General features: G+C 42.7%; 1 protein-coding gene across 2 annotated transcripts in view; it reads right to left on the minus strand.

Annotated features, from left to right (window-relative positions):
• LOC117509385 (glycosyltransferase family 92 protein F13G3.3-like) overlaps positions 1–23,099 on the minus strand; it is a 58,476-nt gene extending 35,377 nt beyond the window's left edge. For both annotated transcript variants that reach the window (XM_034169057.1, XM_034169058.1), the window contains exons 1-4: positions 22,962–23,099; positions 14,018–14,129; positions 11,780–11,891; positions 6,594–6,795 (exon numbers count right to left, since the gene is read on the minus strand). In XM_034169057.1, the coding sequence (XP_034024948.1) occupies positions 6,594–6,795; positions 11,780–11,891; positions 14,018–14,044 (341 nt within the window). In that variant the 5' untranslated portion in view covers positions 14,045–14,129; positions 22,962–23,099. The remainder of the gene's footprint in view (positions 1–6,593; positions 6,796–11,779; positions 11,892–14,017; positions 14,130–22,961) is intronic.
• Between the last annotated feature and the right edge of the window lie 291 nt (positions 23,100–23,390).

Consider the following 23,390-nt stretch of genomic DNA (forward strand, 5'->3'; position numbering starts at 1 on the left):
GATTAGCATCACTTGGAGCAGGTGGGATGAGTTCATCAGTGAAATCACCTGCTGGAGTCAGTGGCTGCAAAGAAAACCTGCACCCTCTCTGCTCTTTCTGGAATACTTTGGAGACCACTGGTCTACAGTGTGGGTGGGGAGCTGTTGACCCTGACTGGGGATGTTGTCTGGCGGTGGAAGGAATACTTCGAGGATCTCCTCAATCCCATCGTCACGTCTTCCGAAGAGGAAGCAGAGACAGGGCACTCAGAGGCGGACTCATCCATTACCCAGGCTGAAGTCACTGAGGTAGTCAGAAAGCTCCTCAGTGGCAAGGCTCCTGGGGTGGATGAAATCCATCCAGAGTACCTTAAGTCTCTGGATGTTGTGGGACTTTCTTGGTTGACACGTCTCTGCAACATCGAGTGGCGGTCGGGGATAGTGCCTCTGGGTTGGCAGACCGGAGTGGTGGTCCCTCTGTTTAAGAAGGGGGACCGGAGGTGTGTTCCAACTACTTGGGGATTACAATCCTCAGCTGCTCCAGTAAGGTCTATTCCAGAGTACTGGAGAAGAGAATTTGACCGATAGTCGAACCTCGGATTCATGAGAAGCAGTGTGGTTTTCATCTTGGTCAAGGCACACTGGACCAGCTCTACACCCTCCATGGGGTGCTTGAGGGTTCATGGGAGTTTGCCCAACCAGTCCACATGTGTTTTTTGGATCTGGAGAAGGTGTTCGACCGTGTCCCTTGAGGCGCCCTGGGGGGGATGCTCTGGGAGTACGGGGTCCAGGGTCCTTTGCTAAGGGCTATCCGGTCCCTGTACAACCGTAGCAGGAGCTTGGTCCGCATTGCCAGTAGTCAAGCCTGTTTCCAGTGCACGTTGGCCAGGGCTGCCCTTTGTCACCGGATCTGTTCATTACCTTTATGGACAGAATTTCTTGGCACAGTCAGGTTGTAGAGGGGGTCCAGTTTGGAAACCACAGAATCTCGTCTCTGCTGTTTGTGGACGATGTGGTTCTCTTGGCGTCATCAAATCAGGACCTTCAGAGTGCACTGGAGTGGTTTGCATTGTGAAGTGTGAAGCGTCTGGGATGAAAATCAGCACCTCCAGATCAGAGGCCATGGTTCTCAACCGTTAAAAAGTGCTTTGCCCTCTTCAGGTTGGTGGAGTGTCCTTGCCTCAAGTGGAGGAGTTTAAGTATCTTGGGGTCTTGTTCACGAGAGAGGGACGGATGGAGCTTCAGATCGACAGACGGATCAGTGCAGCATCTGCAGTGATGCGGTCGCTGTATCGGATCATCGTGGTGAAGAGAGAGCTGAGCAGGGGGGCAAAGCTCTCAATTTACTGATCGATCTACATTCCAACCCTCACCTATGGTCATGAGATTTGGCTCATGACCGAAAAAACAAGATCGTGAGTACAAGCAGCCGAGATGAGTTTCTTCTGTAGGGTGGCTGGGCGCTCCCGTAGAGATAGGGTGAGGAGCTCGGTCACTCGGGAGGAGCTCGGAGTTGAGCCGCTGCTCCTCTTCTTCAAAAGGAGCCAGCTGAGGTGGCTCGGACATCTTTTTTGGATGCCCCCCTGGACACCTCGCTGGAGAGGTGTTCCGAGCATGTCCTATCAGGAGGAGGCCCCGGGGAAGACCCAGTACACGCTGGAGGGACTATGTCTCGCAGTTGGCTTGGGAATGCCTCGGGGTGTGTGTGAATCAAGAGGTCTGGGCGGCTTTGCCCCCATGACCCAACCTTGGATGAAGCAGAAGAAAATGGATGGATGGAACACTAAACCGATAAACCACCAAAAAATTCATCAGAAGCTACAGCTAACCACTAACTGATAACTTTCAGTATTGTCTCTGGTACACTCTCAGCTACTAACAAGCCGATTTTGAGTTTAAACACTGCCAGTGCTTCTGATGGATTCAAAGGTGATCACAAACCCAAACACAGCCAATGAGTCAGTGCTTCTATCTTTGTGCACCCTGCCCGCTGCTGTAGGGAAGTGCCATTTACCTTGACAGCATAGAGTGGTCCAGCCGTGAGGCAGACGTCTTGAAAAGAAAAGCAGGTTTGACTTATGGTTTTGATTTATCTTGTTGTTGTCCATTCAGCTGCTCCCGTATTGTTCGTGGTCACCACAGCAGATACAGCTAGATCTGCACTGGTATGTGGCACAGGTTTTATGCTGGATGCCTTTCCTGATGCAACTCCATTGTAAGATAGAGAAACACACACAGCCGCTGGTGTTCCGAAGAGGTCTCCCCTTCAAGGACGAACCAGATCCTGCACTGCTTCTGAGATCTGATGGGATCAGGCTTACAAAGAGCAGACTGGCTGTTATGGTTTTTATTTATAAATCATATTAATCCAGAAAAAAAATAACTGCATTAATATCAATTCTGTCATTTGTACGAAGTAAAAATATAACACATATCTGTTCATTTAAAACAAATGCATTTTGATCTCGTTATATCACATGGTTGTCGACCTGAATCAGAACTTAACAAACCAACTTTTCGTTTTTTTTTTTTTTACAAAAATTTTACAAATCCCATTTATTTGTAAACACACACACACACACACACACACACACACACACACACACACACACACACACACACACACACACACACACACACACACACACACACACACACACACACACACACACACACACACACGTTACATTAACTTGTGTTGGTTTTTACATAGAATGAATTAGTCAACCAATCAGTGTGAGCGGAGTGTGAGTTTATGGGTAATCCCTTTGGGCATCTGTTTGTTAATGTTCAAATCTTCAGAATTGGTGCATTATTTTAAAATTAACAGATGTGTGGTATATTTTCACTTTGTACATTTGAAGCGTTGACTTTCATGTCGTTATTCTATCTGGATTCATTTGATTTATAATTCAAAACCATAAGTCAAACCTGCTTTCCTTTTCAACACATCGGCCTCATGGCTGGACCGCTGTATGCTGTCAAGGGTAATGACAGCATACAGAGTGTGCCCAGTGAGAGCCTGCTTATGGTTAGGGTGGGGGGAAAGAATAAGATCAGGTTATGGTTACGGTTAGGGTTGGGGGTGGGAGCAGGGTTAGTAATAGTGACTTAAAAAAAGCCCTGTCACCAAAATTTGACTCATTTCGTCACAGGAGCACAAAAAAAAAAGTGAGACTGGGCTGCTCTCTCCACATGCCCAAATCCTCTGTCAAAATGGAATAACCTGTCCTTATTCACACCTCAGCCTCAAGTCCTTGGACGATCTAAGCTTGTATTCTATCAGTCGCTTGAACATTTTGGTTTGTGGATGGCCTACTAGAATACACTTTGCTCTCCACTGGTGTGCGAACATTGTTTCAGCCATTACACCACTCTTTTATTTGTGTTATGCTAATGGCATCATCGCCAAAAGCCTGGTGAATCTTACGAGTGGTTTCCTCTTGGGTATCACCAAGCATTTGGCAACATTTGATGCAGTTCCTTTGCTCAACTCATTCCGTCATGTTACAGCAAATAAGAAGCCAAAGGCTGCTCAGTACACATGTTCACTCTAAGGCTGATTGCGAGTGACTGATGCGCTCTGCAAGAGGGAAAAAATTCACACTCACGCAAAAACGTTTCCTACACCTTCCCACCAACTGACAACTCACAAACTTCATTTGTTTATGTGGGATAAAATAATGTCAGATAGTTTTTGACTGCACCTCATACATATAAAACTTCCGCTATTTGGGCCGTGAGTCTGGTCCAACTTTTTTTTCTGGCTAGTTTTTCCCGGCAGCAGTGGGTTTGTTTGCTTCTTTCTGGACATGCAGAAAGAAGCAAACAAGAGTTGGTTGGGTATTTAATAGGTTCTGTCATGCCCAGCCCCGGCTCAGGGGCTAGATTTTTCGTTCATTGCCTTATTTCCTCTTTGAGTCTCTGGTTTTGCCTTTCATTAGTTTATTCTTTACCATGTTAGTCTGTTTGATTCTGTTTATTGCTTTGTTTACTATTTAGTCACTAGTTTCATTCGTTACCTTATTTAGTTTGCAGTCATTCAGTTATACATTGCTTTTCTTTATGTTACACTTTCATCACGGATTCTTTCTTTGGTTTTCTTTTATTCTGTAGTTGGTTATTGGTTGTTCACTCCTGATCCTGTAAGTCTAGTTCTGGTTATCACATTTCTTGTATTACGCTTTAGTCACAGGTTTTGGTTATTATTCACCTTCAGTGTTGTCATATCATGTTCCATTTGTTATTTATTCCATTTTCTGTTTATCAGTTATCTATTATTTATTGCATATTCTGTAGTCACTGTGTTTGTTTATTCTCTCTTTATCATTTATTTTGTGTTGTATTTTGTGGTTACTGGTTTTGTTTCATGTCAGTTATTTTCTGCTCAGTTTGTAATCTGTATCAGTCCCTGTTATAGTTTCTATTATAATCATAGATCTTCATGTTTCCCGCTATTTAGATTAGCCACGTTATTTCCTAGGTTGGTTTCCCCTTTTGTTTTGCTCACACATTATTGCTTGTCTGGAACACGCCACGTTATACACTGTTAGTTTTATTCCACTTACTTTACTTGCTTTGCACTGTTGATTTTTCAGCCACTTAGTTATCTTGCCCCAGTTCACTTTGCTTTTACCTCACTGCTCTCTCTTGCACTTACCTTTGTATTCCCCTGTCACCTTTGTATTCCTTAGAGCACCTTCTGCATACCTGCTTCTCATTTCTCCTCTAATTACACCACCAGTTATTTAAGCCCTCACAGTCTAACTACTCACTGCCAGATTGTTGATTTCATGTCACTCTCCAGCCATAGTTTCAAGTACTCTTTTGCCTTGCCTTGCCTGCTGGATTTTTGACCTTGCTTTGTCCTCGACATGTCTTTTTCCTGATTCTCTCCCCTCAGCCCCAACCAGTCCCAGCAGAAGACTGCCCCTCCCTGAGCCTGGTTCTGCTGGAGGTTTCTTCCTGTTAGAAGGGAGTTTTTCCTTCCCAATGTCGCCAAGTGCTTGTTGGGAAGGTGTCGTAGCACAGACCCACAACAGGGGGTGCAAAAGAACGGACAATGAATAAGCCAAAAAGTAACAATTTAATGTTGTGACAACACACAACTAAACACACAAAATTTGTAAAGTCAATTAACACCAGGTGACGTGTGGGCAGGCTCGAAGATAGAAGACCCTCGACGAGAGAGGAGCCGTGTCCCACACGGCTTCCACCACCAACGGTCTGAAGAACACCGGAGCCGCCAAGTCCCGAGTCCCCAGGTGGCCTCTGTCTTCGGCTGTCGACCCTGGTACTGCTGGCAGAAAGCAAAGACAAGATGAATGAGTGTGAATCCGCACAATCAGTAATCCACAGTCTGCACTCAGTTAGGAGGGAGCACCTCCATCTCCAATCACACACTCGTGCAGCTCCTGTTAAAACCACTTATCTGGTTTGGGGTGTGAGGCGAAGCCGTCGCTGTCACACCAAACGCCAATCCCACAGATAAGGACGACACAACAGGATAACGGCTGCAAAAGAAGTTCAGATTATCACTCATCGATATGAGTCAGCAGAGAAAGTTACCTCTTCGGTAGTTGATTTCTCGGCGAGGAGGTGGAGTTGCAGTCCAGCCTTTATGGTGATGGTGATGATGAGGAATGAGTGACAGCTGGAGCTGAGGATGAGTGACAGCTGTCACTTCTTCTGGGTCTGGCGCCCTCTCGTGCTTGGAGCCCGCACTCCAAGCAGGGCGCCCTCTGATGGTGGTGGGTCAGCAGTACCTCCTCTTCAGCGGCCCACATAACAGTGCTTGCTCACAGGGGGTCGTTTTGACCGTTGGGGTTTTTCTGTAATTATTGTATGGCTTTTGCCTTACAATATAAAGCGCCTTGGGGCAACTGTTTGTTGTGATTTGGCGCTATATAAATAAAATTGATTTGATTTCATTTGATTTGATTTGACCTTGAGTTTGCCTTTGTCTCTGATTGCCTCCTCGCTGTGTATTTTGACCTGTGCCTGTCTGTTGAACTATGCCTCAGCCTTTCGCCTGTCTATTACCATTGCCTCACTGCTGGATCACCTGTGTACCAACTCCCTGCTTGCTTTGATGATTAAACCTTGTACTTTCTCCATCCCTGGTGAGAACTCGCATTTGTGTCCACCTGTTATGAGCCACGCCGCCACCATGCCTGACAGGTTCTTCCGATCATTTTCACACAAGGCCAACATATGGCCACTGGGTATTATGAAGAATTTGTGTCCGTCTGTCTGTGCTGAGCATACGTCCAGTTGTATTACTGGCAGGGTCTTCAAATTCACAGGGAGCATTCTGGGGACACAGATCTTGGACAAGTTCAAAGATCGCTAACCTTGACCTATTTTAATTGGTCAAAGGGTCACATTCTCTTTCCTATTTTTATGCTCATACAGCCGAGGGCATTTCAGTATTGTGCTATATTTTTATTAAGCCATTACTGAGAACAGTTGCTCACTGATGTATTTTTTAAAGTAGGTAATAAAATCTCATGCAATATTTTTTAAGCTCAAAATTACAAAACATAAAATATTTGTAAAGTCTCTCTCGATTTGAAGTTTTTAGTTACATAATCCTCTGAAGAAAAAAGCAGTACCTGTCAACAGTGTGGGGCAGTATGAGCTCGTCAACGTCGTGCAGAGCCATGTATCTGGTCTGGTACATGTATCTGTACAGGCAGTCATTGAGAGCAGTGATCTGGCCAAAGTAGTGGAGGTCACCTGGTCCATGTTGTGGAAGCCAGCTTCGAGACACGTTCACAAAACGTGTTATGGACCACGGAATCACCTCCACAAAACCTGAGAGGGAGACGCTGGAATCATTAGATTGCAGGTGGATGCAACTCCAGTAGTAGAGTAGATAAACATATGGAACCCCTAATGTTCCTACGTGGAATAACCAGAACCTGATCTACATGACATGTCAGATCTGACAGGACTGGGCGTGTACAGACCAGCACGGCTGCATATTCTGCTCTTGCTTGCCTCTACTGGTGGTTGGCTCTCACTGCGGTATTGTATCACTTCCTGTTCCGGAGCACAGCGGTGTTTTGCTGTATCTGTTAGCTGTTTAATCTGCACAGTTAGACTGATCTAGTTACCTAGATAACAATTTGTTTCACAGTGTAATCTTCACGTGCCTTAACTAAAGCACTGCCTCTGCTGAATCACCTCTAAATTATTTACACATTATTCACTTTGTGTGTTTGTAGGAATCCGCTAGCTTAGCGCAGCTACTAGCTGTGACTGTGAGGAGGAAGAGTAGCCCTAAACAGAAGCCCCGTGTACACCGCCAACCCGTTCACATTTCTAACCGTTTTTCCCCACTCGGCGACACACCTGCCGAGGATCAAACTCTGGTTATTGGCGACTCTGTTTTGAGAAATGTGAAGTTAGCGACACCAGCAACCATAGCCAATTGTCTTCCGGGGGCCAGAGCAGGCGACATTGAAGGAAATTTGAAACTGCTGGCTAAGGCTAAGCGCAAATTTGGTAAGATTGTAATTCACGTCGGCAGTAATGACACCCGGTTACGCCAATCGGAGGTCACTAAAATTAACATTGAATCGGTGTGTAACTTTGCAAAAACAATGTCGGACTCTGTAGTTTCTCTGGGCCCCTCCCCAATCGGACCGGGAGTGACATGTTTAGCTGCATGTTCTCCTTGAATTGCTGGCTGTCTGATTGGTGTCCAAAAAATGAGGTGGGCTTCATAGATAATTGGCAAAGCTTCTGGGGAAAACCTGGTCTTGTTAGGAGAGACGGCATCCATCCCACTTTGGATGGAGCAGCTCTCATTTCTAGAAATCTGGCCAATTTTCTTAAATCCTCCAAACCGTGACTATCCAGGGTTGGGACCAGGAAGCAGAGTTGTAGTCTTACACACCTCTCTGCAGCTTCTCTCCCCCTGCCATCCCCTCATTACCCCATCCCCGTAGAGACGGTGCCTGCTCCCAGACCACCAATAACCAGCAAAAATCTATTTAAGCATAAAAATTCAAAAAGAAAAAATAATATAGCACCTTCAACTGCACCACAGACTAAAACAGTTAAATGTGGTCTATTAAACATTAGGTCTCTCTCTTCTAAGTCCTGTTAGTAAATGATATAATAATTGATCAACATATTGATTTATTCTGCCTTACAGAAAGCTGGTTACAGCAGGATGAATATGTTAGTTTAAATGAGTCAACACCCCCGAGTCACACTAACTGCCAGAATGCTCGTAGCACGGGCAGAGGCGGAGGATTAGCAGCAATCTTCCATTCCAGCTTATTAATTAATCAAAAACCCAGACAGAGCTTTAATTCATTTGAAAGCTTGACTCTTAGTCTTGTCCATCCAAATTGGAAGTCCCAAAAAACAGTTTTATTTGTTATTATCTATCGTCCACCTGGTCGTTACTGTGAGTTTCTCTGTGAATTTTCAGACCTTTTGTCTGACTTAGTGCTTAGCTCAGATAAGATAATTATAGTAGGCGATTTTAACATCCACACAGATGCTGAGAATGACAGCCTCAACACTGCATTTAATCTATTATTAGACTCAACTGGCTTTGCTCAAAATGTAAATGAGTCCACCCACCACTTTAATCATATCTTAGATCTTGTTCTGACTTATGGTATGGAAATTGAAGACTTAACAGTATTCCCTGAAAACTCCCTTCTGTCTGATCATTTCTTAATAACATTTACATTTACTCTGATGGACTACCCAGCAGTGGGGAATAAGTTTCATTACACTAGAAGTCTTTCAGAAAGCGCTGTAACTAGGTTTAAGGATATGATTCCTTCTTTATGTTCTCTAATGCCATATACCAACACAGTGCAGAGTAGCTACCTAAACTCTGTAAGTGAGATAGAGTATCTCGTCAATAGTTTTACATCCTCATTGAAGACAACTTTGGATGCTGTAGCTCCTCTGAAAAAGAGAGCTTTAAATCAGAAGTGCCTGACTCCATGGTATAACTCACAAACTCGCAGCTTAAAGCAGATAACCCGTAAGTTGGAGAGGAAATGGTGTCTCACTAATTTAGAAGATCTTCACTTAGCCTGGAAAAAGAGTCTGTTGCTCTATAAAAAAGCCCTCCGTAAAGCTAGGACATCTTACTACTCATCACTAATGAAGAAAATAAGAACAACCCCAGGTTTCTTTTCAGCACTGTAGCCAGGCTGACAAAGAGTCAGAGCTCTATTGAGCCGAGTATTCCTTTAACTTTAACTAGTAATGACTTCATGACTTTCTTTGCTAATAAAATTTTAACTATTAGAGAAAAAATTACTCATAACCATCCCAAAGACGTATCGTTATCTTTGGCTGCTTTCAGTGATGCCGGTATTTGGTTAGACTCTTTCTCTCAGATTGTTCTGTCTGAGTTATTTTCATTAGTTACTTCATCCAAACCATCAAGATATCTATTAGACCCCATTCCTACCAGGCTGCTCAAGGAAGCCCTACCATTATTTAATGCTTCCATCTTAAATATGATCAATCTATCTTTATTAGTTTGCTATGTACCACAGACTTTTAAGGTGGCAGTAATTAAACCATTACTTAAAAAGCCATCACTTGACCCAGCTATCTTAGCTAATTATAGACCAATCTCCAACCTTCCTTTTCTCTCAAAAATTCTTGAAAGGGTAGTTGTAAAACAGCTAACTGATCATCTGCAGAGGAATGGTCTATTTGAAGAGTTTCAGTCAGGTTTTAGAATTCATCATAGTACAGAAACAGCATTAGTGAAGGTTACAAATGATCTTCTTATGGCCTCAGACAGTGGACTCATCTCTGTGCTTGTTCTGTTAGACCTCAGTGCTGCTTTTGATACTGTTGACCATAAAATTTATTACAGAGATTAGAGCATGCCATAGGTATTAAAGGCACTGCGCTGCGGTGGTTTGAATCATATTTGTCTAATAGATTACAATTTGTTCATGTAAATGGGGAATCTTCTTCACAGGACTAAGGTTAAATATGGAGTTCCACAAGGTCTGTGCTAGGACCAATTTTATTCACTTTATACATGCTTCCCTTAGGCAGTATTATTAGATGGCATTGCTTAAATTTTCATTGTTACACAGATGATACCCAGCTTTATCTATCCATGAAGCCAGAGGACACACACCAATTAGCTAAACTGCAGGATTGTCTTACAGACATAAAGACATGGATGACCTCTAATTTCCTGCTTTTAAACTCAGATAAAACTGAAGTTATTGTACTTGGCCCCACAAATCTTAGAAACATGGTGTCTAACCAGATCCTTACTCTGGATGGCATTACCCTGACCTCTAGTAATACTGTGAGAAATCTTGGAGTCATTTTTGATCAGGATATGTCATTCAAAGCGCATATTAAACAAATATGTAGGACTGCTTTTTTGCATTTACGCAATATCTCTAAAATTAGAAAGGTCTTGTCTCAGAGTGATGCTGAAAAACTAATTCATGCATTTATTTCCTCTAGACTGGACTATTGTAATTCATTATTATCAGGTTGTGCTAAAAGTTCCCTGAAAAGCCTTCAGTTAATTCAAAATGCTGCAGCTAGAGTACTGACAGGGACTAGAAGGAGAGAGCATATCTCACCCATATTGGCCTCTCTTCATTGGCTTCCTGTTAATTCTAGAATAGAATTTAAATTCTTCTTCTTACTTATAAGGTTTTGAATAATCAGGTCCCATCTTATCTTAGGGACCTCATAGTACCATATCACCCCAATAGAGCGCTTCACTCTCAGACTGCAGGCTTACTTGTAGTTCCTAGGGTTTGTAAGAGTAGAATGGGAGGCAGAGCCTTCAGCTTTCAGGCTCCTCTCCTGTGGAACCAGCTCCCAATTCAGATCAGGGAGACAGACACCCTCTCTACTTTTAAGATTAGGCTTAAAACTTTCCTTTTTGCTAAAGCTTATAGTTAGGGCTGGATCAGGTGACCCTGAACCATTCCTTAGTTATGCTGCTATAGACTTAGACTGCTGCGGGGTTCCCATGATGCACTGAGTGTTTCTTTTTCTTTTTGCTCTGTATGCACCACTCTGCATTTAATCATTAGTGATTGATCTCTGCTGCCCTCCACAGCATGTCTTTTTCCTGGTTATCTCCGTCAGCCCCAACCAGTCCCAGCAGAAGACTGCCCCTCCCTGAGCCTGGTTCTGCTGGAGGTTTCTTCCTGTTAAAAGGGAGTTTTTCCTTCCCACTGTCGCCAAGTGCTTGCTCACAGGGGGTCGTTTTGACCGTTGGGGTTTTTACGTAATTATTGTATGGCCTTGCCTTACAATATAAAGCGCCTTGGGGCAACTGTTTGTTGTGATTTGGCGCTATATAAATAAAATTGATTGATTGATTGATTGATTGATTGTGGATGGTAAAGTTAATTTTTACTGTTTATTGTGGCAGAAACGTGAGTTAATTCAGTGCAGTGGTTGCAAACTGAAATTGTACTGGCAGAAATCAGTGAAATCACCTGGTGGACTGTGTTTGTAATGGAACCTTGCACCCCCTGGGCCATTTCTGCACCCAGTTTGAGACCACTGCCTCATATTCATGCCTGCCACTCAGAACCATCCAGACAACAAAACTTTTTCTTGCAGAAACATCTCTCATGGGAAGATGTTGGTGTGTGCAGAGTAGCAGCTGGTGGTTCTTATCTTTTCTTTCTGGAACTAAAATAACAGGTATGCTGAGAACCACTGCAGAGTTCATGAACTACAGAGGCATTCGAGCTACAAAACCTGCACTGCAACCATCAGATTTGAAAAGCTTGATGGTGCAGACAGCATGCTCCACCTGTGTTTGTGTAGTAGTCCAGTAACCGCTGTGTTTCAGGACTGCAGCTCGTCTTATACACGACCACTCTGCTCACCCCGAGAATCCGCAGCACCTCCAAACTCTGCACCAGCTGAAACACAGCCACAGGATTTAGTTAGCAGAGCGAATGCTTCACCTGGGATTAGACAAGAACATGAAGCGCTGCAAGGAATGAACAAGAAAAAAAAAGCTGATAGAAAGTTTCCAATCCATTGTGTATCAACTGTTTTTATGAGGTCTATTAGAAAAGTATCCGACCTTATTATTTTTTTCAAAAACCATATGGATTTGAATCACGTGTGATTGCGTCAGACAAGGTTGAACCCCCGTGCGCATGCGTGAGTTTTGCCACGCCTGTCAGTTGCGTCATTCGCCAGTGAGCAGGCTTTGAGTGAGGAGTGGTCCACCCCCTCTGCGTATTTTATTGTCAGGAAATGGTGGAATGATTTGGGCTTTTTTTCCCATCAGAATTTTTTCAGAAACTGTTAGATACTGGCAGCTGGAAACCATTTGAAAAATTTATCTGGCTTTCGGTGAAAATTTTACGGGCTTCACAGAGAATAAGGACTGTTACTACAGCTTTAAGGACGGCTTTAAGGACGGCTTTAAGGACGCTCGGTGCGCCGCGCTCCGTGCCACCATCGAGAGCCACAAACCACCGGATCATTTCTAAACGGATGGCTCTGTGGAGCCGGGACCGTCGTGTGCACTTTCTCTGGTTATCACAAGAGCTGGACATCAACCATTTTCTGGCAGATTTCACTTTTAACAAGAGATTTTGACATGGAAAGCCGAGCAGAGGCTTCGCGCGTCACGATGGATTCGCTACTGGAGCGAGACAAAGGAACACCTCCGTTTTGGTCTCACAGGGCGGCTTTGAGATGGTGTTCAGACAGCTGTCGGTGGTTTTTTTATCGAGTGATTATCCAAGAAATTGTGGATGTGCCTGGACATGCCAGAACATGTCCCGTGAGGTTTCATCACGGCGTTGCTGTGCGCCATGCGGCACATATGGTTTTTGAAAAAAATAATAAGGTTGAATACTTTTCTAATAGACCTCGTATATAACAACTGAGTGGATTCTTCAAATTTGATTGGTGCTTTGTGTGTCACGTGACATGGATTATTCGTCCCATTTGTGCTGCATTGCGCTTAGAGTGCAATTTGTTCCATAAGTTTGGTACCATTACACTCTGCACACACGCACGCACACAGAACAAATCCACTGCACTGTAAACCGTTTGATGTGTTTTTTTCATTGCACTGAGGAAATACACAGTCTTTTTTTTTTTTGGTAGTACACGCGCGCACAAGTGCCTTCCCGCTTCTGTGAGCATGCACTGTGCACACGCTCACACAAGCCGGCCGGTGCTTAGATTTAAAACAAAGAGTTTGTTTTGCTGAGGGATGATGATTTGATGCACGGCACATCATCAGAATTATTTTTGGACTCCAATTTAAAGTTTGTGTTGGATTGTTGATGTCAAAGTAGCAGTGATGCACCAAAGCTGGATTCATTTCTGACTTTTTTTTTTTTACTGCACTGAGGAGGTAACAAAACGTCAGTCCCTTTTCTGTTGTTTGTAAATTAATATAAAATAAAATGACAAGGATCTATTTTAGCTGTTATATAATATACAAATAATGAATGTTTATGAGTTCAGTGGTATGAATATTTGATGAGGTGAAAGCTGGAACATTTTCATTATATAATTTAAATCACTGGTCTCCAAACTATTCCAGAAAGGGCCAAGAGGGTGCAGGTTTACTTTGCAGCCACTGACTTCAGCAGGTGATTTCACTGATTAACATCACTTGGAGCAGGTGGGATGAGTTCACCAGTGAAATCACCTGCTGGAGTCAGTGGCTGCAAAGAAAACCTGCACCCTCTCGGCCCTTTCTGGAATAGTTTGGAGACCACTGATTTAAATGTTGATCTTGAAATAAATGCAGTTCCCAGTCTTGGATAAAAGGCTGCAGATTTACTTCATGTTTCTCGTTAAGTAAAGAAAGAAAATAGATCAACAGTACAATATTAATGCCTTTATTACAGGATAATATACAGAAGTTTATAAATGAATGATAGTGTAATTAAGCATTTGTTGGATTTGTTGGATTTTTTAACATCATTAAATCTTCTTTTATAGTCACTGTAATTGCTGCCTGTCTGGAGTGCGACTGATACAATTTGTTCTTGGTGGAAGCTTTGAGACGTACCTGCAGCACGTTGGTGAAATCAAACATGCAGGAGAAACAAACAGTGAAGTTATGACTGAAGGAGTCACTCCTCACATGTTGGTTCTGGACCTTTAAAACATGTGACTTTTTTCTTTGAAAACAAAGAAAAGAACAGTTTTATTATTACAAATGAAGGTTGACACAGCATAGAAAAGTGTGTGATTAAATAACCACAAAACTCGAGTAACACACAAAATCTGCTATTGTGAAATATTGTGAAATTAAATAATTTGCTTTTCTTTTCAGACTTGTCTTATATTCAGAACAACACAGTACCCATCATCCATTTTCTTCCGCTTTATCCGGAGTCGGGTCGTGGGGCAGCAGCTCAAGCAAAGCCGCCCAGATCTCCCGATCCACACACACCTCCCCCAGCTCCTCCCGGGGAACCCCAAGGCGTTCCCAAGCCAGCTGAGAGATATAGTCCCTCCAGCGTGTCCTGGGCCTCCTCCCGATGGGATGTGCCCGGAACACCTCTCCAACGAGGTGTCCAGGGGGCATCCGGAAAAGATGCCCGAGCCACCTCAACTGGCTCCCATCTATTACAAATAATTTGTGACTCATCTCCACTCACTCCACACTGCCTGCTTCCTCTTGTTCACCTTTTTAATCACACTTTTCATTGTTTTGGACAGGTGACCCTAAATATTTAAATTCATCCACCGTCTCTCCTGCTACTTGCATCCTCACTGTTTTGCCACCTTGCTTGTAAGGCCTATTGCTCTGATTGTCTTTCATTCCCTTTCTCTCCAGTGCATACCTCCACACCTTCAGTTTCAGGTCAAATTGCTCTCCACATCAGAATGTTATCCACAGACATCATATTCTGTGGACTTCCTATTGCACATCTCACTGCTGACACACATATCCTTTCACATATGCAGCATCACCCTCACATACTTTGCTGTCACTCCAGATTTCCTCAAACAATACCACAACTCTAACTCTTCTCTTCTCTTCTCTTCTCTTCTCTTCTCTTCTCTTTTGATAGCATCTCCCTCTTTGGCACGTGAACATCTCTGCACTTATTTTTGCAGACTGGCTTTTAATGTCATTATTTTTTTTAGGTTTATTTCGAGTTTTATAAGGGATAGTGTGTTTCAGACTGTTGAAAGGCAGGTTTAATGCTTTGCTTTGAATTTGTTTTATTTTGTGATGTATAATTTAATTAATTAATTTAATTAGCTTATAATGCGCCAAATTACAGCAAAAGCCATCTCCAAGCGCCTTACATAAAACAAGTCAACATAAAATTTAATAAATAATTAAAAATGAATAAAAAATTCAAATACATAAATAAAAACAGAAGTAAAAGAATAAAACAAATGAAAATAAAAACTATTCATAAGAAAGAGAATAAAAGTAGGTTTTAAGTCTTGACTTAAAAATGTCCACGGACTCAGACTGCTTCACGGTCGCAGGAAGACTGTTCCACAGGGTGGGTGCATGATACGAAAAGGCTCTTTGACCTGCTGACTTCTTCTTCACCCTGGAAACACAGAGAAGTCCCGCATCATGTGACCGCAAAGCCCGGGTTAGCACATAGAGTTCCACCAGATCAGCCAGATAAGATGGCACCAGCTCATGAACAACCTTATAAGTCAATAGCAACACCTTAAAATCTGCTCTCACAGAGACAGGGAGCCAGTGCAAAGATGCCCAAAATGGGTGTGATATGTTCAGACCTTCTGCTACGTGTCAGAAGTCTGGCGGCAGTGTTCTGAACCAGCTGAAGACCCCTAATGCTGGACTGTGGTAACCCTGAAAATAGAACATTACAAACATCTACTGGTGGTTGGCTCTCACTGCGGTATTGTATCACTTCCTGTTCCGGAGCACAGCAGTGTTTTGCTGTATCTGTTAGCTGTTTAATCTGCGCAGTTAGATTGATCTAGATAACTAGATAACGATTTGTTTCACAGTGTAATCTTCACGTGCCTTAACTAAAGCACTCCCTCTGATGAATCACCTCTAAATTATTTACACATTATTCACTTTGTGTGTCTTTAGCAATCCGCTAGCTTAGCGCAGCTACTAGCTCTTAGCCGGTTTAGCATGGTGGCTTCTCCTGTCTCTCCCGCACTTTTCTGCTCTGGGTGTGAAATGTTTAGTTATTCCTCGGCCTCCTTTAGCAGTAATGGTACTTGTAATAAGTGTAGCTTATTCGTAGCTTTGGAGGCCAGGCTGGGCGAATTGGAGACTCGGCTCCGCACCGTGGAAAATGCTACAGCTAGCCAGGCCCATGTAGTCGGTGCGGACCAAGGTAGCTTAGCCGCCGTTAGTTTCCCTCTGGCAGATCCTGAGCAGCCAGGAAAGCAGGCCAACTGGGTGACTGTGAGGAGGAAGCGTAGTTCTAAACAGAAGCCCCGTGTACACCGCCAACCCGTTCACATTTCTAACCGTTTTTCCCCACTCGACGACACACCCGCCGAGGATCAAACTCTGGTTATTGGCGACTCTGTTTTGAGAAATGTGAAGTTAGCGACACCAGCAACCATAGTCAATTGTCTTCCGGCGGCCAGAGCAGGCGACATTGAAGGAAATTTGAAACTGCTGGCTAAGGCTAAGCGTAAATTTGGTAAGATTGTAATTCACGTCGGCAGTAATGACACCCGGTTACGCCAATCGGAGGTCACTAAAATTAACATTGAATCGGTGTGTAACTTTGCAAAAACAATGTCGGACTCTGTACTTTTCTCTGGGCCCCTCCCCAATCGGACCGGGAGTGACATGTTTAGCCACATCTTCTCTTTGAATTGCTGGCTGTCTGAGTGGTGTCCAAAAAATGAGGTGGGCTTCATAGATAATTGGCAAAGCTTCTGGGGAAAACCTGGTCTTGTTAGGAGAGACGGCATCCATCCCACTTTAGATGGAGCAGCTCTCATTTCTAGAAATCTGGCCAATTTTCTTAAATCCTCCAAACCGTGACTATCCAGGGTTGGGACCAGGAAGCAGAGTTGTAGTCTTACACACCTCTCTGCAGCTTCTCTCCCCCTGCCATCCCCTCATTACCCCATCCCCGTAGAGACGGTGCATGCTCCCAGACCACCAATAACCAGCAAAAATCTATTTAAGCATAAAAAAATCAAAAAGAAAAAATAATATAGCACCTTCAACTGCACCACAGACTAAAACAGTTAAATGTGGTCTATTAAACATTAGGTCTCTCTCTTCTAAGTCCCTGTTAGTAAATGATATAATAATTGATCAACATATTGATTTATTCTGCCTTACAGAAACCTGGTTACAGCAGGATGAATATATTAGTTTAATGAGTCAACACCCCTGAGTCACACTAACTGTCAGAATGCTCGTAGCACGGGCCGAGGCGGAGGATTAGCAGCAATCTTCCATTCCAGCTTATTAATTAATCAAAAACCCAGACAGAGCTTTAATTCATTTGAAAGCTTGACTCTTAGTCTTGTCCATCCAAATTGGAAGTCCCAAAAACCAGTTTTATTTGTTATTATCTATCGTCCACCTGGTAGTTACTGTGAGTTTCTCTGTGAATTTTCAGACCTTTTGTCTGACTTAGTGTTTAGCTCAGATAAGATAATTATAGTGGGCGATTTTAACATCCACACAGATGCTGAGAATGACAAAAACCAGTTTTATTTGTTTGTAAGTGAGATAGAGTATCTCGTCAATAGTTTTACATCCTCATTGAAGACAACTTTGGATGCCTGTAGCTCCTCTGAAAAAGAGAGCTTTAAATCAGAAGTGCCTGACTCTGTGGTATAACTCACAAACTCGCAGCTTAAAGCAGATAACCCGTAAGCTGGAGAGGAAATGGTGTCTCACTAATTTCTCACTAAGATCTTCACTTAGCCTGGAAAAAGAGTCTGTTGCTCTATAAAAAAGCCCTCCGTAAAGCTAGGACATCTTACTACTCATCACTAATTGCAGAAAATAAGAACAACCCCAGGATTCTTTTCAGCACTGTAGCCAGGCTGACAAAGAGTCAGAGCTCTATTGAGCCGAGTATTCCTTTAACTTTAACTAGTAATGACTTCATGACTTTCTTTGCTAATAAAATTTTAACTATTAGAGAAAAAATTACTCATAACCATCCCAAAGACATATCGTTATCTTTGGCTGCTTTCAGTGATGCCGGTATTTGGTTAGACTCTTTCTCTCAGATTGTTCTGTCTGAGTTATTTTCATTAGTTACTTCATCCAAACCATCAACATGTCTATTAGACCCCATTCCTACCAGGCTGCTCAAGGAAGCCCTACCATTATTTAATGCTTCCATCTTAAATATGATCAATCTATCTTTATTAGTTGGCTATGTACCACAGGCTTTTAAGGTGGCAGTAATTAAACCATTACTTAAAAAGTCATCACTTGACCCAGCTATCTTAGCTAATTATAGGCCAATCTCCAACCTTCCTTTTCTCTCAAAAATTCTTGAAAGGGTAGTTGTAAAACAGCTAACTGATCATCTGCAGAGGAATGGTCTATTTGAAGAGTTTCAGTCAGGTTTTAGAATTCATCATAGTACAGAAACAGCGTTAGTGAAGGTTACAAATGATCTTCTTATGGCCTCAGACAGTGGACTCATCTCTGTGCTTGTTCTGTTAGACCTCAGTGCTGCTTTTGATACTGTTGACCATAAAATTTTATTACAGAGATTAGAGCATGCCATAGGTATTAAAGGCACTGCGCTGTGGTGGTTTGAATCATATTTATCTAATAGATTACAATTTGTTAATGTAAATGGGGAATCTTTTTCACAGACTAAGGTTAATTATGGAGTTCCACAAGGTTCTGTGCTAGGACCAATTTTATTCACTTTATACATGCTTCCCTTAGGCAGTATTATTAGACGGCATTGCTTAAATTTTCATTGTTAAGCAGATGATACCCAGCTTTATCTATCCATGAAGCCAGAGGACACACACCAATTAGCTAAACTGCAGGATTGTCTTACAGACATAAAGACATGGATGACCTCTAATTTCCTGCTTTTAAACTCAGATAAAACTGAAGTTATTGTACTTGGCCCCACAAATCTTAGAAACATGGTGTCTAACCAGATCCTTACTCTGGATGGCATTACCCTGACCTCTAGTAATACTATGAGAAATCTTGGAGTCATTTTTGATCAGGATATGTCATTCAAAGCGCATATTAAACAAATATGTAGGACTGCTTTTTTGCATTTACGCAATATCTCTAAAATTAGAAAGGTCTTGTCTCAGAGTGATGCTGAAAAACTAATTCATGCATTTATTTCCTCTAGGCTGGACTATTGTAATTCATTATTATCAGGTTGTCCTAAAAGTTCCCTGAAAAGCCTTCAGTTAATTCAAAATGCTGCAGCTAGAGTACTAACGGGGACTAGAAGGAGAGAGCATATCTCACCCATATTGGCCTCTCTTCATTGGCTTCCTGTTAATTCTAGAATAGAATTTAAAATTCTTCTTCTTACTTATAAGGTTTTGAATAATCAGGTCCCATCTATCTTAGGGACCTCATAGTACCATATCACCCCAATAGAGCGCTTCACTCTCAGACTGCAGGCTTACTTGTAGTTCCCAGGGTTTGTAAGAGTAGAATGGGAGGCAGAGCCTTCAGCTTTCAGGCTCCTCTCCTGTGGAACCAGCTCCCAATTCAGATCAGGGAGACAGACACCCTCTCTACTTTTAAGATTAGGCTTAAAACTTTCCTTTTTGCTAAAGCTTATAGTTAGGGCTGTATCAGGTGACCCTGAACCATCCCTTAGTTATGCTGCTATAGACTTAGACTGCTGGGGGGTTCCCATGATGCACTGTTTCTTTCTCTTTTTGCTCTGTATGCACCACTCTGCATTTAATCATTAGTGATTGATCTCTGCTCCCCTCCACAGCATGTCTTTTTCCTGGTTCTCTCCCTCAGCCCCAACCAGTCCCAGCAGAAGACTGCCCCTCCCTGAGCCTGGTTCTGCTGGAGGTTTCTTCCTGTTAAAAGGGAGTTTTTCCTTCCCACTGTCGCCAAGTGCTTGCTCACAGGGGATCGTTTTGACCATTGGGGTTTTTACGTAATTATTGTATGGCCTTGCCTTACAATATAAAGTGCCTTGGGGCAACTGTTTGTTGTGATTTGGCGCTATATAAATAAAATTGATTGATTGATTGAATAATCTAATCTAGTCTAGAAGAAACAAAAGCATGAATCAGGGTCTCAGCATCAGCCATGGACAGGATGGGTCGGATCCTCGCTATATTTCTCAGATGGAAAAAAGCAGTCCTAGTAACATCCCTGATGTGGAGGTCAAAAGACAATGTGGGATCAAAAATTACCCCAAGCTTCCTCATTTTGTCCGTATGATGTATGACACACGAACCCAGGCTGAACGCCAGCTGGTCAAACTAATGCCGACATCTCGCTGGACCAAGAACCATCATTTCAGTCTTATCAAAGTTTAAAAGTAGGAAGTTACTAGACATCCAACTTCTCACTGATAGAAAACAGTCCTCCAGGGATTTTATGGGAGTGAGATTTCCCACAGTTATCGGCATGTACAACTGAGTATGATTAGCATAACAATGAAAGGCAATCCAAAACTCTGCAGTATACGCCCAAGGGGTGCCATATAAAGGGAGAAAAGCAGGGGGCCTAAGACGGACACTTGTGGAATCCAAAATGTCGTCTCACTAAGGTTAGAGGTAGTGTGGTTGTACAAAACACAGTGAGAACAACTGGTCAGGTGCCACGTCAACCAGGCAAGGGCTCTTCCAGTAATCCCAAAAAAATACTAGTAATATGATGATCCACAGTATCAAACGCAGCACTGAGATCTAACAACACCAAAACCGTAGTGGTGTCTGAGTCCATTGCTCGCAGATGATCATTCACTATGTTAGTGAGCACTGTCTCTGTGGAGTGATATTTCCTAAAAGCAGACTGCAGCGGCTCAAAAAGATCATTCTCAGTGAGGTGGTCGACAAGCTGCCGTGAAACCACCTTTTCTAAAATTTTGGAACAGAATGATAGACTTGATATCGGCCTGTAATTTTTCAATACACTAGGGTCAAGATTAGATTTCTTAAGTAATGGTTTAATCACTGCAGATTTAAAACATTTCGGAACAGATCCAGAGGTTAATGACAGATTAATCATTTCCAGCACAGTCGGCCCAAGAGTGGGCCACAGGTCCTTAAACAATTTTGTTGGTATAGGATCAAATAAACAGGTTGTGCTTTTTGTAGACACCACAGTTTTCGTCAGCATGCCTAATGAAATACTATTAAATTCTGTCAATCTAGGTAACACCTCAATGGTAGCACCCACCTCCATAGCAGGTTTTAATGGCTGGTCTGAGGCATGCTGAGATATGCTCAGCCTAATATTTTCTATTTTCTTCTCAAAATAATCCAAGAAATCCTGTGCTGAAAAGGGAGAAAGACTAACAGGTGGCTGCCCGTGAATAAGAAATGCGACCGTGTCAAACAAAACTTTGAGTTATGTTTGTTTTTACTGATCAAATCAGAGTAATAGGTCCGCTTCGTGGCCAGTAATGCATGCCTATAATCTAAAATAGCATCCTGCCACACAAGGTGGAACACCTCTAATTTGGAACAACGCCATTTCCGTTCCAAACCTCGAGCCTTCTGCCTGAGGTCACGCAAATAATCATTGAACCAAGGTGACTGTGCCTTAGGAGGGCGTGACCTTAAAAGAAGAGGTGCAATCTTATCAAGTGTAGTTTTAAGCGCTAAATTTAGACTATCTGCAAGGCTGTCCACTGATTTAGCATTCTCCAGACTCAAAGCTAAAATATCAGGTAGTCTGGCCTCAAGTTCAGTCATAGTTGAGGGTTTAATACAACGCCGCAGTTGTAGAAAAGGTTGTTGTTCCACTAAACGCGGCAGTGTAAATGTAAACCTGATAAGTGAATGGTCTGAGACTATAGATGCGAGAGGCAAAATGTCATCTACGTTGTATCTGTATTTTTATGTTGTCCATTGTTTTTCTGCTCTGCAGCTGTGCAGCACTTCACCCCAAGGAAAATTCCCCTGTGGTGACAGTAAAACATATTTGATTTGGGATTCCTGTCTGATATCATTCAACCTGTCCATCACCATTGCAAACAAGAAACGAGACAGAGCTGATCCTTGATGAAAACCCATGTACACCTTGAATTCATCTGTCATTCCTACTGCACATCTCTCAGCTGTCACACTATCCTTGTACATATCCTGCACCACTCTCACATACTTCTCTGCAACTCCAGACTTCCTCCTACAATACCACACCTCTGCTCTTGGGAGCCTGTCATAAGCTTTCTCTAAATCCACAAATACACAGTGTAACACCTTCTGTTCTTCTCTACACTTCTCCATCAGCACACTCAGAGCAAACATTGCATCTGTACTGCTCTTTCTCAGCATGAAGCCACATCATAGTTCTTCGCCTGTTTTCTAAGCCTAGCTTCTACTAATCTTTCCCATAACTACGTGCTGCTGCTGATCAACTTGGTACCTATGTAGTTAATGCAGCTCTACACCGTATTACCCTTATTAAAAAAAAAAAAAAATCATAACTATGCTTCTTCACTCTCCAAGCCACTTTCTAGTATTTTGCTCAAATGTTTGGCTCAAAGTTCCACTGCCATGTCTCCTAAATGTCTCCATTCCTTCACTGGTAGGTCATCTGAACTGCTGTTGGTTCTGGATCCAAAAAAACAAAAAACAAAAAAACAAAACACAAATCCCAAAGTGACTCCAGGCTAAAGAGTCATCACTCAACTTAAAATACAAAATTATGAAGCTCCACCCACTGTTTATCAGGTAAAAGCAGACATACTGGATCATAACAACCTGAAAATAAAAACCTTTAATCTATCCTCTATTCTTCCATGTGTGGTTTCTGACCTTTTGTGATGATGCTTAGTTTCTTTTCATTTTAATGGTAGAAAGACTGAACTCTTACTCTGTACCTTCAGTTGCAGCAGAGGTCACAGTGATGTGAGAGGGCGTCTCACACCCGGGAGGCAGAGAACACATGATGTCTGCTGTCCCATATGCAAACCCAAAGTGGTCTGAGTGGATGCTCCTGCTGCATACAGAGACGTATGGTTGCCCCTGACAACACAGGAGGCAGTGATAGTTCACATTTTCTCTTCTTAGCACAATGGCCACAACCCGGACCTGGGATGTCAAAACAAGAAGAATGAAAGGCATCAGAGAGCAGATATATCTGATACATACTCTGCAAGCACAACACATCACAATATGAACATACAAAGAAATATGCATCTGTGTGTTTAAAGGAAATCATTCTACCTATTTTTGACTTATATTATCCACACGCCAAAGAAAACTGTCATTCAGGTCGACTCATCAAGGATTAAGAAACACAGTTTAAG

This window comes from Thalassophryne amazonica, chromosome 4, assembly GCF_902500255.1.
Source record: "Thalassophryne amazonica chromosome 4, fThaAma1.1, whole genome shotgun sequence".
Classification (NCBI taxonomy): Eukaryota; Metazoa; Chordata; class Actinopteri; order Batrachoidiformes; family Batrachoididae; genus Thalassophryne; species Thalassophryne amazonica.